General features: G+C 42.3%; 1 protein-coding gene across 1 annotated transcript; it reads right to left on the bottom strand.

Moving 5' to 3' along the window:
* Nucleotides 1-4,184: 4,184 nt before the first annotated feature.
* On the bottom strand, nucleotides 4,185-8,354 carry LOC133635366 (uncharacterized). The gene is made up of 2 exons (XM_062028505.1): nucleotides 6,958-8,354; nucleotides 4,185-4,987 (listed from the first exon to the last, which is right to left on the bottom strand). The coding sequence occupies exons 1-2, from the start codon at nucleotides 8,335-8,337 to the stop codon at nucleotides 4,985-4,987; spliced, it is 1,383 nt and encodes a 460-aa protein (XP_061884489.1). The 5' UTR covers nucleotides 8,338-8,354; the 3' UTR covers nucleotides 4,185-4,984.
* Between the last annotated feature and the right edge of the window lie 3,591 nt (nucleotides 8,355-11,945).

Consider the following 11,945-nt stretch of genomic DNA (forward strand, 5'->3'; position numbering starts at 1 on the left):
GTTGCCAGCCAGTCTTCGATTTGGATCACCCTGTCATAAGAAATACTTAAGCCCAAATTGTACAGCTGCTGGACAAGTTTCTTGCTTCTTGTTTGGGTATGTACATTGATACCTATATAAATTGGGAGTGGTGGTTCACGTTCCATAGTGTGTCTGGTCTTCACTGCTGTGGGCAATGCCCTTTTCTTTGTATGGTACATGATGCACTGTGCAATGGTTAGACAAGCCTGAGAATCACATTTCTCTTGATTTTTGATGTTGGACCCATTCAGAATCATGGAGACCAGAGACTTGAGGCTAGAAGGTAGCACATTTTCCTGACATTTTTCGGGGAAGGAGCCAGTGAATTGGAATCCCACATGGTTGAATATGTCGTTTCTGATAATCTTTGCTGCTTTTGAAATAATAAGAGCATCTTTGTCAAAATTGCGCTTCTGTAAAGCTTCCTGTAACATATTTTTCATTCCTTCTTTAAAAATAAGAAGTGTGTTCCTCCCATCACACTGTTCTTGTGCCTCAGGGAAGTGCTCAAGTAAATGATCCTTGAGTCTGGTTTTGTTAACTTGTTTCTTGATCCCCAGCTCCTCAAGGCGACTTACGTACAGAGAATGGATCTCAGACATCTTGAAGATAAGAACTCCAGAATCAACAGTTTTTTCAATGAAGTTTATGAGTTCTATGAAAGTGCGAGACTCATTCATTTTCTCATCAGTGTTTTCTGGAGATTGGCGTGACTTCCGAGTTAGACTTCGGTAGCGATTTTTTAACTTGATCAGGCATGGCAAATGATACTTTGCCTCCATTGCCATTAAATCTCCCCCAATCCCTAGTCTGGCCATTAGCGTGTTGTCACTGAGTTCAGTTATCATAGTTCGGATGCTCTTATCCGTATCAAAAGTTGACACTTCATGGAGAGCACCTTGATCTGTGCCACTCACAGAAGAAACACTTTTGAACATCTAGTCTTTTGCGCTTTAGCTTTTTCCCTTCAGAGACATCAGGGTCATCAGAATTTTGCTGTCTCTTTTCTTTTTCCTTTCTCTCTTTTGCTCGTGCCAGAAAAAAATTGCCAAATTTCGTATGGCAAGTGTGGTGCCATGATGCAGAATGTGATGCAAAATTGCTTGCAGTTTGATCATCCTCAAAATAAAGTTTGGTTGGAAGAGCATCAATAGCACGAAATTGCTCTACATTTGTCAGAAAGGATCTATAGGCACTTATTTTATCATCCTCAGATTTCACATTGCTTTTCAAGGGACATTTTAAGGCTTCCGTGGTGTCCTTCTGGCAAATGATGCAGCGATCCCAGTTCAGTTCCATGTTGAGGCCTCACACACTTTCACACAAAAAATGAACCAATTAATCAAGTTAATACAATAAACTTAGCTTTTTCTCTTTGGAACATGACACAGCACTGTTGTGAATTAATTCATGTTATTTACCTGAATTGTGAATACTTGTTGGGTTGCAACTTTGTGTGAGGCTCTACTGCATTGTTCATGCTGCTTAGCTTTCATCTGAATTCAGTTTCATGTTGAGGCCTGACTGACAGACACAAGATAATGCATTGCAATCATGAAACATGTACATTACCTATAGCATTCCACCTGAACAATGTTAAATTACTGTACCTTTATGGGTGCCCAACTACTACTTGTATTCTAGATTGCACATAATCCAGCTATCGTAACCTAGTTAGTTGCTGCAAAAACACTGACTGATGTGCTAATTTATAATAAATAATAATGTCTCATTAATGAATTGCTGTTACCTGGATTGTGTACACTTCTCTTTGATTGCAGTGCTGTGGTTATGATCATGCAGTTTCACATTGAATCTCCACTGACTGTCACACAAATAATGGAACCAGTTAACAAAGTTAAAATATCATTAGGCTACATTAGAACTAATTTATTATAAATTACCGTTATGGTGGGTGTAAAAAACAGTTGGGTTTTCAAGATGTCACTAGTTTACATCATCTATCTTAACCTTGGTTGCAGCAAAAAAACATGTGCTGATAACATTAGATGTCTAAAATAGGTAGCCTAGCTAATCTTTTTAACTTTCCTTATGCTTTGTTAAGCAACATACAGCTCATTCTCAAAGCATTATTATTGTTATATTTACCTGATGAACACCTGCTTGATTGCAGCTCTGTGTGATGCTGAACTGCACAGTGATCATGTGATCAGGCTGGAACTTATTGTGATCATGCAGGCTAGTTTATATATCGCCATCTGGTGTTGTGAATGTATATTGAAACAGTAGTTGCGATTATGAACAACTTCATGATTAATTCTAATTACAAAATGAATAGAGAATGTCTTTACCCACACTACATGCAGAACATGACATTTTTTCAGCTTTTTTCTTAATTCCGCCTATACTGTACAGGACTTTATGGAGGATGTACCTGTACCAGGTGCCTTGGTAATGCATTTTAGACATCATTTTGAATGTTTATCCATCACTGGACCCAATTAAAAGCAAATTTACCTTCCTAAGTGGAAAAAAACAACAATTTATCAGCAATATACCTTTTATGACTCCGGAATAACATTTTTTAAACAATTTTGTGCACTATATGGGTATTTTCAATATTTAAGTTTGAGTACCCTTCTAAAATCCTTCAGTAGGTCATAAAGAAGGCCTGTAAAAAAATTGGCGCTTTTATCCGCTCCGTAACGGTACGCCTAAAAATGTGCGCTAACCCACCGCACTAGTAAGAGCCAAGTAAGCCTCCATGTTTACAGATGTCCACATGTCAACTGTTATACTCACTGCCACAGCTTGCTGTACTTCCAATTTCACTCGTTCCCATTCCTCCTCATATTTTGTCACCAGCATTTTTTTTGATGGTCTGAAAATAACACCAAGTCAAACCAAAAGCAACTCAACGTATTCAATTTAAATATTAAATAAATTGGATGTATCAACTACAACTTTAGATAATTTCCACACAAACCTTTCTGGTAGGCAAAACATATGATGGCTCAAGGACCTGCACCAGTTCCCTGAACCCTTCACTCTCCACAATGCTGAGGGGCTGGCAGTCCTTCATAATGAAGTTCAGCAGAGCCTCATCCAGCATCTGCTTCCTGGTAGCTTGATGGTTAAAAATGAGAAAAAGAAGAAGGGAATTTATTCTCAAAAAATAAACTGAGTAAGTTGTGGAATGGCTGTATACCTGAGTTTATCCTGGGTGTCTCTGGAACTTCATTTTCATGCCTGGCCCTATAATGCCTCAGCATTGAGAAGGTGGATTTGTTGATGTACGACAATTCTGTTGTACAAATGCGACATTTAACCTGCAGAAAATATGAATAGTAAACTAAGAATCATTTTGAAGAGATTTTGAATTCTAATAGATCAGGTGGAAACTTTGAGAGAAGAGGATGAAACGAGAAGGAAATGAACACCAATACCTTATTATCCGGTATTTGATCAAAATAGTCCCACACGGCGGAATTTTTTCTTTTTCCCTGAGGCTGCTCCATGATCGACGACGATAAATGATAAATGGCCAACAAGAGAAGTGCGCCGATTCTGTTGCCAGGTGCATCTCGTTGACAGTTGCGCCGCTTCCTTATAAACACAGTTTGGCGCGCACGCGTCAGTGCGATGCAGTTCGCGTATCGGTCACGTGTCCGGAACAGCTCATGAGCAGTCACGTGTCCGGAACAGCTCATGAGCGGTCACGTGACCAAAACAGCTCGTGTTCGGTCACGTGACTTTCTAAAAGCGATACGCGCACCGACACAGGGTATCGCTCTATGAGCTCGACGCATGCGCCGATGCATCTGTGTTGCCGGACCCATCACTACTGACTATATATGGACCAATCATTAAGAGAGTTAAATAGTTTAAATATCTTGGGCTGTGGTTTGATGAACGATGTCTCTGGAAGACACATATCAATAAAATTGAGAAAGTGTAAGAAGGTACTGAATCTCATGAGGTCAGTCTCAAGCTACAAGCCACCATAAACAGTCATTGTTGGGCATTTATAGGGCACTGATCAGGGCATGTTTGGACTATGGGTGTATTGTTTATGGAACAGCCGCTAAGACAATGTTAGGAAAAGTAGACAGAATACAATACAAAGCAAAAAATAGTATTGGTGCAGTTAAAACTGTTGATATAGACTTAGTAGACACAACGTATATTAAGTATATTGAGTTTTATTCAGACACTGAGGCAGCCAACATGTCAACATAGTTCCCTCCATCTTGTGCCATATCCCAGCAGCCCCCACTGCCCCGCCTCCAGCATGAATAGCCGTAAAGGGGAACATAAAACTGTCGTAAAGTGTTCATTGGAGAACAACACACGTTAACAATCTCCCTCTTCTTTCTTTAAAATAAGAAAAACAAAAGCCAAGTGCAACAAGGGAAAAGGCAATTGAAAAACATTCAAGAAAAATAACAAAATACAATCAGCATTCTCGCCTGTGTTTTTTTTTTTTTTTTTTTTTTTTTTAACAACAATTAGGGTGAATTCCAATTAGGGTGGATTCCACAGTCCTTCACATAGTGCTTTCAAGAGCACTAGGGATGATGCCCCCTTTTTCGTCAGACAGTCAGCTAGTTGAGCTTTTGTCACTGACCAGAGCACCTTTTTGATTGTTTTACTCTGAATGAGCTCCTTGATCCCGCTTATATCCAACCGAAGTCTCTTCTCTGTGACCTGTTTAGTGGACTTAAGGGCATCATAAAGAGAGTGATTGTCAGTCACACAGACCAACGTGGGAGCATTTAATTTGGTGGTCCCAGTAGTGAGCTCCGAAAAAAGAGTAGAAAGGAAAATAGCATTGTCTATTCCATCCGACATAGCGAGTGTCTCTCCCGCAAGGGTGCTCCGCACCACACGCCTGATCCTCTTAGATTGCCAACAGAGAGGAGAAAACTTCCCGTTTTCCCCCATGAGAGTGATCAATGTCCCTCCTTGAGTACCTCCATCAGGCAAGTTTCCCAGCGAGGCATCACTGAAAACAGTCAAGTTCAAAGCATCACTATTACCCAAATGTTGAAATTTCAGAGTAACCTTTCCTGCTTTAAGTTTACGAATCACCTTATTTGCATCATGAATGGACTGCACAGTAGCATTTTTCAGAATAGATGCCAAAATACAAGCGTCAAACATAACATCAGGTCTAGTTTGTTTTGCAACCCAAAGAATTTGTCCTATTTTTGATCTCAGCTGCTCTCTTTCCGTTTCACTAAGAGCTGAATCTCTCTGTATAGCACGTGCTGGCTGCATGTTTATGTGTTGCATGTTGTCAATATAGCCCTGCTGATTCATCTCAATTACACCATTTACAGTGGCAATGTCCATTCCTACATAGCAGAAATTATCATGTTCCTCACGTCCCACACGGAACGCACACTTCAGTCGAGGAATCACATCAGTTACAAAGTTTTGTGAACCTGCCCAGAGAAAATCATCCACATGACATGCAAGTACCCCTTTAACTTTGCATTGTTCATCCAACCAATAAAAGACTGCAGGATCCACTTGTGACACTTTACCACTTGTGCTCAGCATTATTTCTTTCACTCTATTATACCAATAAAGTGATGCATCAGCAAGACCATATACACATTTCTTAAGTTTCCATAGCACCCCTTTACTGTTTGCTTCTGGGGGGGGTTGAACATGAATGTCCCTTGATAACTCCATGCCTTGCAAAAAGGCAGATTTAATGTCCATAGAATGGACCTTCCACTGATTTTGGCTAATCACTGCTAGCAATAACCTCAGGGATTCAGAAGCACAGGTTGGTGAATCTTTTTGCAACTGTTGGATATTGAACTCTTCAAAACCCCTGGCTACAAGTCTAGCTTTAGGCACAATACCGTTCTCAGTTTCTTTTAGACTACAGACCCAACGGGTGGAAACACATCTTTGGCCTGTATCTTCAACTTCTTCAAAAACATTATTATTGTTCCAGTTTTCAATCTCTATTTGTTTAGCTTCATCAAATGATATGTCTTTTGTTATAAGTACATCAGCATCCATGACTTCTGAATCGGACTCAATGCTGAGACTATTCACACGTGACAGATCAACAGCTTCTTTTTGACCATGACTCCCATCATTTTCAATAAATTGCAGGTTATACCAATTTTTATACCCTCCTGTGGCTTTGCCTGCTCTACCTAGGACTTTTGCTTTACATAGAACACTTTCATCACTTTTCATAAAGGTTACAGTATGTCCCGCTTTTACCTTGACACTGGACACAGGAATAACAGGGTTATCATTATAGACATTGTGCTCCATTTGAGTTTGAATTACATCATTATGAGTCACTAACGAATGAGCTCCCTCTCCTGCATTGGACTCTCTGTCACTTTCCTGTTCGTTATCAGCATCTGTGTTTTGTGTACTGAATGAGCCACCTGTGGCTCTGTTCACTACATCTGTGTTTTCACTGTCTGCTGCTTGATTCTGTACAATTATCTCACTGTTTGTGTCATCGAGAACCTCACTTTGAGCAGTTGTGTGTAACTTATTAAGCCTCAAGTGATGTACTCTAACAAGGATACCACCATGTCTTACAAATACAACAGCCCCATCCTGACCAATAACTACCCCTGGTCCCTTCCACTCTGTACTGTCAGCTCGTTTGTAATAGACCTTGTCTCCTGTCTCATATTTTTCATCTGTGGATCTGAGCTGCTTACGTAACGCTCTCCTTATTCTCTCTGAACATTCAGCTTCAGTGAAAGCCTTCCTAGAAGCATGCAACACTGATATGTGTTGTCCTACCCTTGCACTAACAGTAGTGCCTTCGAGTGCAGGTAGTTTATCAATTAATACAGAGGGAAGGTTAGGGTTTTGACCAAATACCAGTTGATGTGGGCTATAACCATGAACACTGTGCATACAGTTCTTAGCCATAAGAGCCCAGTCTAGGGCAGTGTGCCAGTCACATCCATTTTCCCGTTTCACCTTCAGTAGGATGTCGGTGAGAGTCTGATTGTGTCTCTCCAACAGCCCGTTGCTCCAGGGACTGTATCCTGCTGTTGTCCTCGTCTCGATGTTGAAGTTTTCGGCCATGTCACGAAACTCTTCATTATTGAACTCTCCACCGTTGTCGCTGTACAAAATACGAGGAGGGCCGTGAACACTTATCCATGTGTGGATGAGGGCGTTGACCATTTCAGAGGCCTTCTTTGTCTTCACAATGCTTCCTGCACTGAACCGGGTGAATTGGTCGATCACATGTAGATACCACACTCCTGGCTCCAACTCATGCAGGTCCACCGCCACCGTCTCATTATATTCGGTAGCTAGAGGCAGACCAACAGCTGGCCTCGGCTTCGCTTTGCTGTATCTCTGACATATGTCACAATCATGCACTATTTGTTGCAAAATAGTGAGGCAGTCCTTGTCTTTATTACCCGAGCTTTGAATTAGCCTCTGCAGCCTGTCTGCAGATGCGTGGCCAAACTGTTTGTGTAGCTTGAGAAGGATTTTGCGCTTTTCGGCTGAAGACATGTTTTCTGTCACTGTCAGGACTTCATCTTCAGCTGTCGCTGCAAGTATCACGTCATCTTTCATTTGCTGTGTTGTGCTGTTTTTGTCTCTTATGTCCACACAGTAGTGTCCTGAGCTGGTGAACTCAAGAGGAATCTGCTGTTTAAACATCACTGCTCTGTCATTCTCCATATCTAAAACAGTTCCTGCCTTCTTCAGTGAGGACTTACTCAGCAGCAGTGGAATGTCAGCGTTGACCACTTCTGTCTCAATGTGACATTTTGTTTGTCCTATTTTGGCAGGTAGTTTCACTTTTCTGGTGGAATATACTAAGTTGCCATCTCCAAAACGAAATGGTCTTGAACTGGTGTTTTCTGTCCTCATCATTTTGTCTGTCTGCTCTTGACTGAGACAACTAACATAACTGTCAAGCCATTTCTCCCCACATACTGTACGAGTGCATGCCGTGTCTATGATGGCTGATCCCAGGGATTCAGTTATGAAAATCTCAGCGTCAGACATAGGGTCATTTGTCAACAACGTTATGTTAACTTCTTCTACATTTTCGTCTTCTGTTAGTCTTACTTGTTCGTTCTTCTTGTAAGGACAGTCCTTGGCCCAATGAAATGTGCTTTGACAAACGGCACATCTTGAACGCTTACCGAACTTATCCAATGGGTTGGTGCCCGGCAACGGTGTCCTTTCACTCTTCTGTTGAAACGTGTTCCGTCTTCCCTGTCCTTGTCGTTGTCGTTGTTCAGTGAAGAAAGCTGCATCTTGGTTTAGTTGAATCCCGTGCGACAAACCTGGCGCCGTTTTCGCTCCAAAAATCCGCTTGAGTGCCGACTTCATGGACGCAAACTTTAGGTCGGGGCACGCCGTCAGTGCAAGTTGTCTGTTTTTCTCATCGAGGCAGGCCGTGTCCAACAACTTGAAGGCTAACACAGCATCTGGAAGCGCCATGTCGTACTTTTTAATTCGGTTGTATCGCTGCTCAAAGTCAATTATGTAGTCTGCCATTGAAACGGAACTGTCTTTCATTAAACGATCAAACTGGGAATACGCTTCGTACGCGCGGTCCTTTTCTTCTAGCTGAAACACACCGTCCAGTTTTGCTAGTAATGTCGCCATACCAGTGTCTTTGTCCAAGTCGTCTGCTGGTATCTCCATAGCGATATCCTTGGCTCGTCCTTCCAGACCCAAAGCCACAGCAAGCGCCTGCTTCTTCTTGTCGAGTTCGGTAACTCGTGCCCATATGTTAACTTCATTTTTCCAACATTCATACGGCCTGGTTTCGTCAAACTTCGGCGGTACTCTGTAGTTCGCAGCCATCTTCAAACCATCCTCTGCTACCAATGTTGATATAGACTTAGTAGACACAACGTATATTAAGTATATTGAGTTTTATTCAGACACTGAGGCAGCCAACATGTCAACATAGTTCCCTCCATCTTGTGCCATATCCCAGCAGCCCCCACTGCCCCGCCTCCAGCATGAATAGCCGTAAAGGGGAACATAAAACTGTCGTAAAGTGTTCATTGGAGAACAACACACGTTAACAAAAACAAGTCTAACAAATGCCATCTTAATTGAAGCAAATGAGCTACCTCTAAATTTAAGAAGAAACAAACTATCTTTTGTGTACTGGACAAAACTAAAGAGTTCTGAGGTGTAACAACCAGCAACACATGTGTTCTGTCTTGTTTGTTGAATTTATTGATAATATATGTAAAACCAGTGTTTAAAGGCCTGCTGAAATGCGATTTTCTTATTTAAACGGGGATAGCAGGTCCATTCTATGTGTCATACTTGATCATTTCGCGATATTGCCATATTTTAGCTGAAAGGATTTAGTAGAGAACATCGACGATAAGGTTCTCAAGTTTTGGTCGCTGATAAAAAAAGCCTTGCCTGTACCGGAAGTAGCAGACGATATGCGCGTGACGTCACCGGTTGTGGAGCTCCTCACATCTGCACATTGTTTACAATCATGGTCACCAGCAGCGAGAGCGATTCGGACCGAGAAAGCGACGATTTCCCCATTAATTTGAGCGAGGATGAAAGATTTGTGGATGAGGAAAGTGAGAGTGAAGGACTAGAGGGCAGTGGGAGCGATTCAGATAGGGAAGATGCTGTGAGAGGCGCCGTGGCAGCCGTGGCCGTGGCAGGACCACTCGGCCAGGCCCAACTGCAACAAAGGATAGAGCCATACCGCTTTGAACCTGACGGTGACGGTCAGGAGGACGCTGCTGATATTGATGCAGGAGTAGCACACGACATAGATCGCCTTCAGAATACAGAATGGTAAAATGTTATTTATTTATAGACTAGTTTTAGCTTGTGGACTAGTCTTGCACTGTTACTGTTAGTGTTACAACTTACACCCGAGGCCCAGGCCTATCTATAGACCAAGTATCTATCATTGACACAATGTCAAACCTAATTAATTACCCATTATTTCTATGGGCCACAGCTCCATATACCGGCAATACTAAAAAATATGCATGTAGATTAATAAGATCCACAACAAGACAATGATAATATTAATTATTGCACATGTATGCAGATTACAGGTGTCAATAATATGAATTGATTTACAAATATTATGAATATTTCTATTTCCAGGTGTACATGTCACAACTGTGTGAACATGGAGACAGTGGCTGAGTGTGCCTGCTGACATGAGCGAGGGGCAGTGGCCAGAACAATGGAGCAGGAAGGGGTGGAGACGTGCATCATAGACCACCCTGGCTTTCAATCTGTGTGTCTGGATGAATGGGTGCTGCAGACAGCGTATTACGCCTACAAACAGCAATATGGCGTGCTGCAGCAACAGCAAAATGAGTGAGGCACTAATAAGTTTAAATAATTCTTTATTCATTCAACCTTTGGAAGATAAGCCAGAATGAGCACTTTCTTATCTTATTCTTATTCTGTGAAATGTACTGTGCTACAATGTACATGACATTATATATCATAGAAGTATTACATACATGGACCGTAGATGTCAACAATATTCACAATTTACTGCAACAGTAAATGACAAATGAATAGAATGCATGACAATGTCTTTTGCATCTCAGAGAACAGTGAGTCACTGTGTAACCATGTCCAGATAATAACAGGTGCCATAATTTGCTATCAACTATTTTGTACTTGCGGGCGGAGACGACACACAGCCTATCGACAGTTTGTCCGCTTCTGCTGAGGATATCTGGGAAAGGAGATAAGGGTGGCGCTACCAGCTTGTGTAGTACATAAGATTAGAACAACATTTCCATCGATGGACTACACGGGGTTCCAAGACGTGCAGTGACTGCAACACAATCCACATGGCCACTGTAGTTAATCAATAAAATCAATCAATCAATCAATGTTTATTTATATAGCCCTAAATCACAAATGTCTCAAAGGGCTGCACAAGCCACAACGACATCCTCGGTACAGAGCCCACATAAGGGCAAGGAAAATGTGAATGACTGAGAAACCTTGGAGAGGACCGCATATGTGGGTAAACCCCCCCCCCCCTCTAGGGGAGACCGAAAGCAATGGATGTCGAGTGGGTCTGACATAATATTGTGAAAGTCCAGTCCTTAGTGGATCTAACATAATAGTGAGAGTCCAGTCCATAGTGGGGCCAGCAGGAGACCATCTTGAGCGGAGACGGGTCAGCAGCGCAGAGATGTCCCCAACCGATGCACAGGGGAGCGGTCCACCCCGGGTCCCAACTCTGGACAACCAGCACTTTATCCATGGTCACCGAAATAACCCCTCCACAAGGGGGAGGGGGCATGGGGGGGGCAGAGGAGAAAAGAAAAGAAACGGCAGATCAACTGGTCTAAAAAGGGGGGTCTATTTAAAGGCTAGAGTATACAAATGAGTTTTAAGATGGGACTTAAATTCTTCTACTGAGAAAGCATCTATAACTGTTACCGGGAGGGCATTTAACACTTAGCGAAGCGACTCCTGTGCTTGGCGATGGCTTCCTCCTTGTCCGGCTTCTCCAGTTCATCGCAGAGGAAGGGAGGCACATCCACAGTGACGCTGACTGGTGTTCTCTCGTCAGGGGTCTGTCTGCAGCCAGCAACAACCTCCCTGATAAAGTCATCTACGTAGCCTGCAAAATACAATTGTACATGTTCCTGCTCACAACATAATATACTCATGGAGAGTGAAACCTGGCAGTATTATTATCATGATACAAAGTGTCAAGTGTTTACATGTTTTGTGTCCTCTACACTTACGCTATGTTGGCTCTGTCGCGATTTTCTTGACCACATGGCCCCCTGCTTTATACTTCGGGTAGCGTACTGCATAGCGCTCAGCACCCGCTTGTGTAGTGGCTATAGGGCGGCTCGAGTTTTCATTCCAGTGCAACCCAGCAAGCAGGTTCCTAGGTGTGGTAACAGAATAATGTAAAAATTAGTACTAAAGTATGGCACACACTAGTGACACTTAGA

This window comes from Entelurus aequoreus, linkage group LG19 (assembly GCF_033978785.1).
Source record: "Entelurus aequoreus isolate RoL-2023_Sb linkage group LG19, RoL_Eaeq_v1.1, whole genome shotgun sequence".
Classification (NCBI taxonomy): domain Eukaryota; kingdom Metazoa; phylum Chordata; class Actinopteri; order Syngnathiformes; family Syngnathidae; genus Entelurus; species Entelurus aequoreus.

Excerpts from the sequence above, each read along its gene's own strand:
- LOC133635366 (XM_062028505.1), bottom strand. The coding sequence starts at position 8,337 with ATGAAGTCGGCACTCAAGCGGATTTTTGGAGCGAAAACGGCGCCAGGT.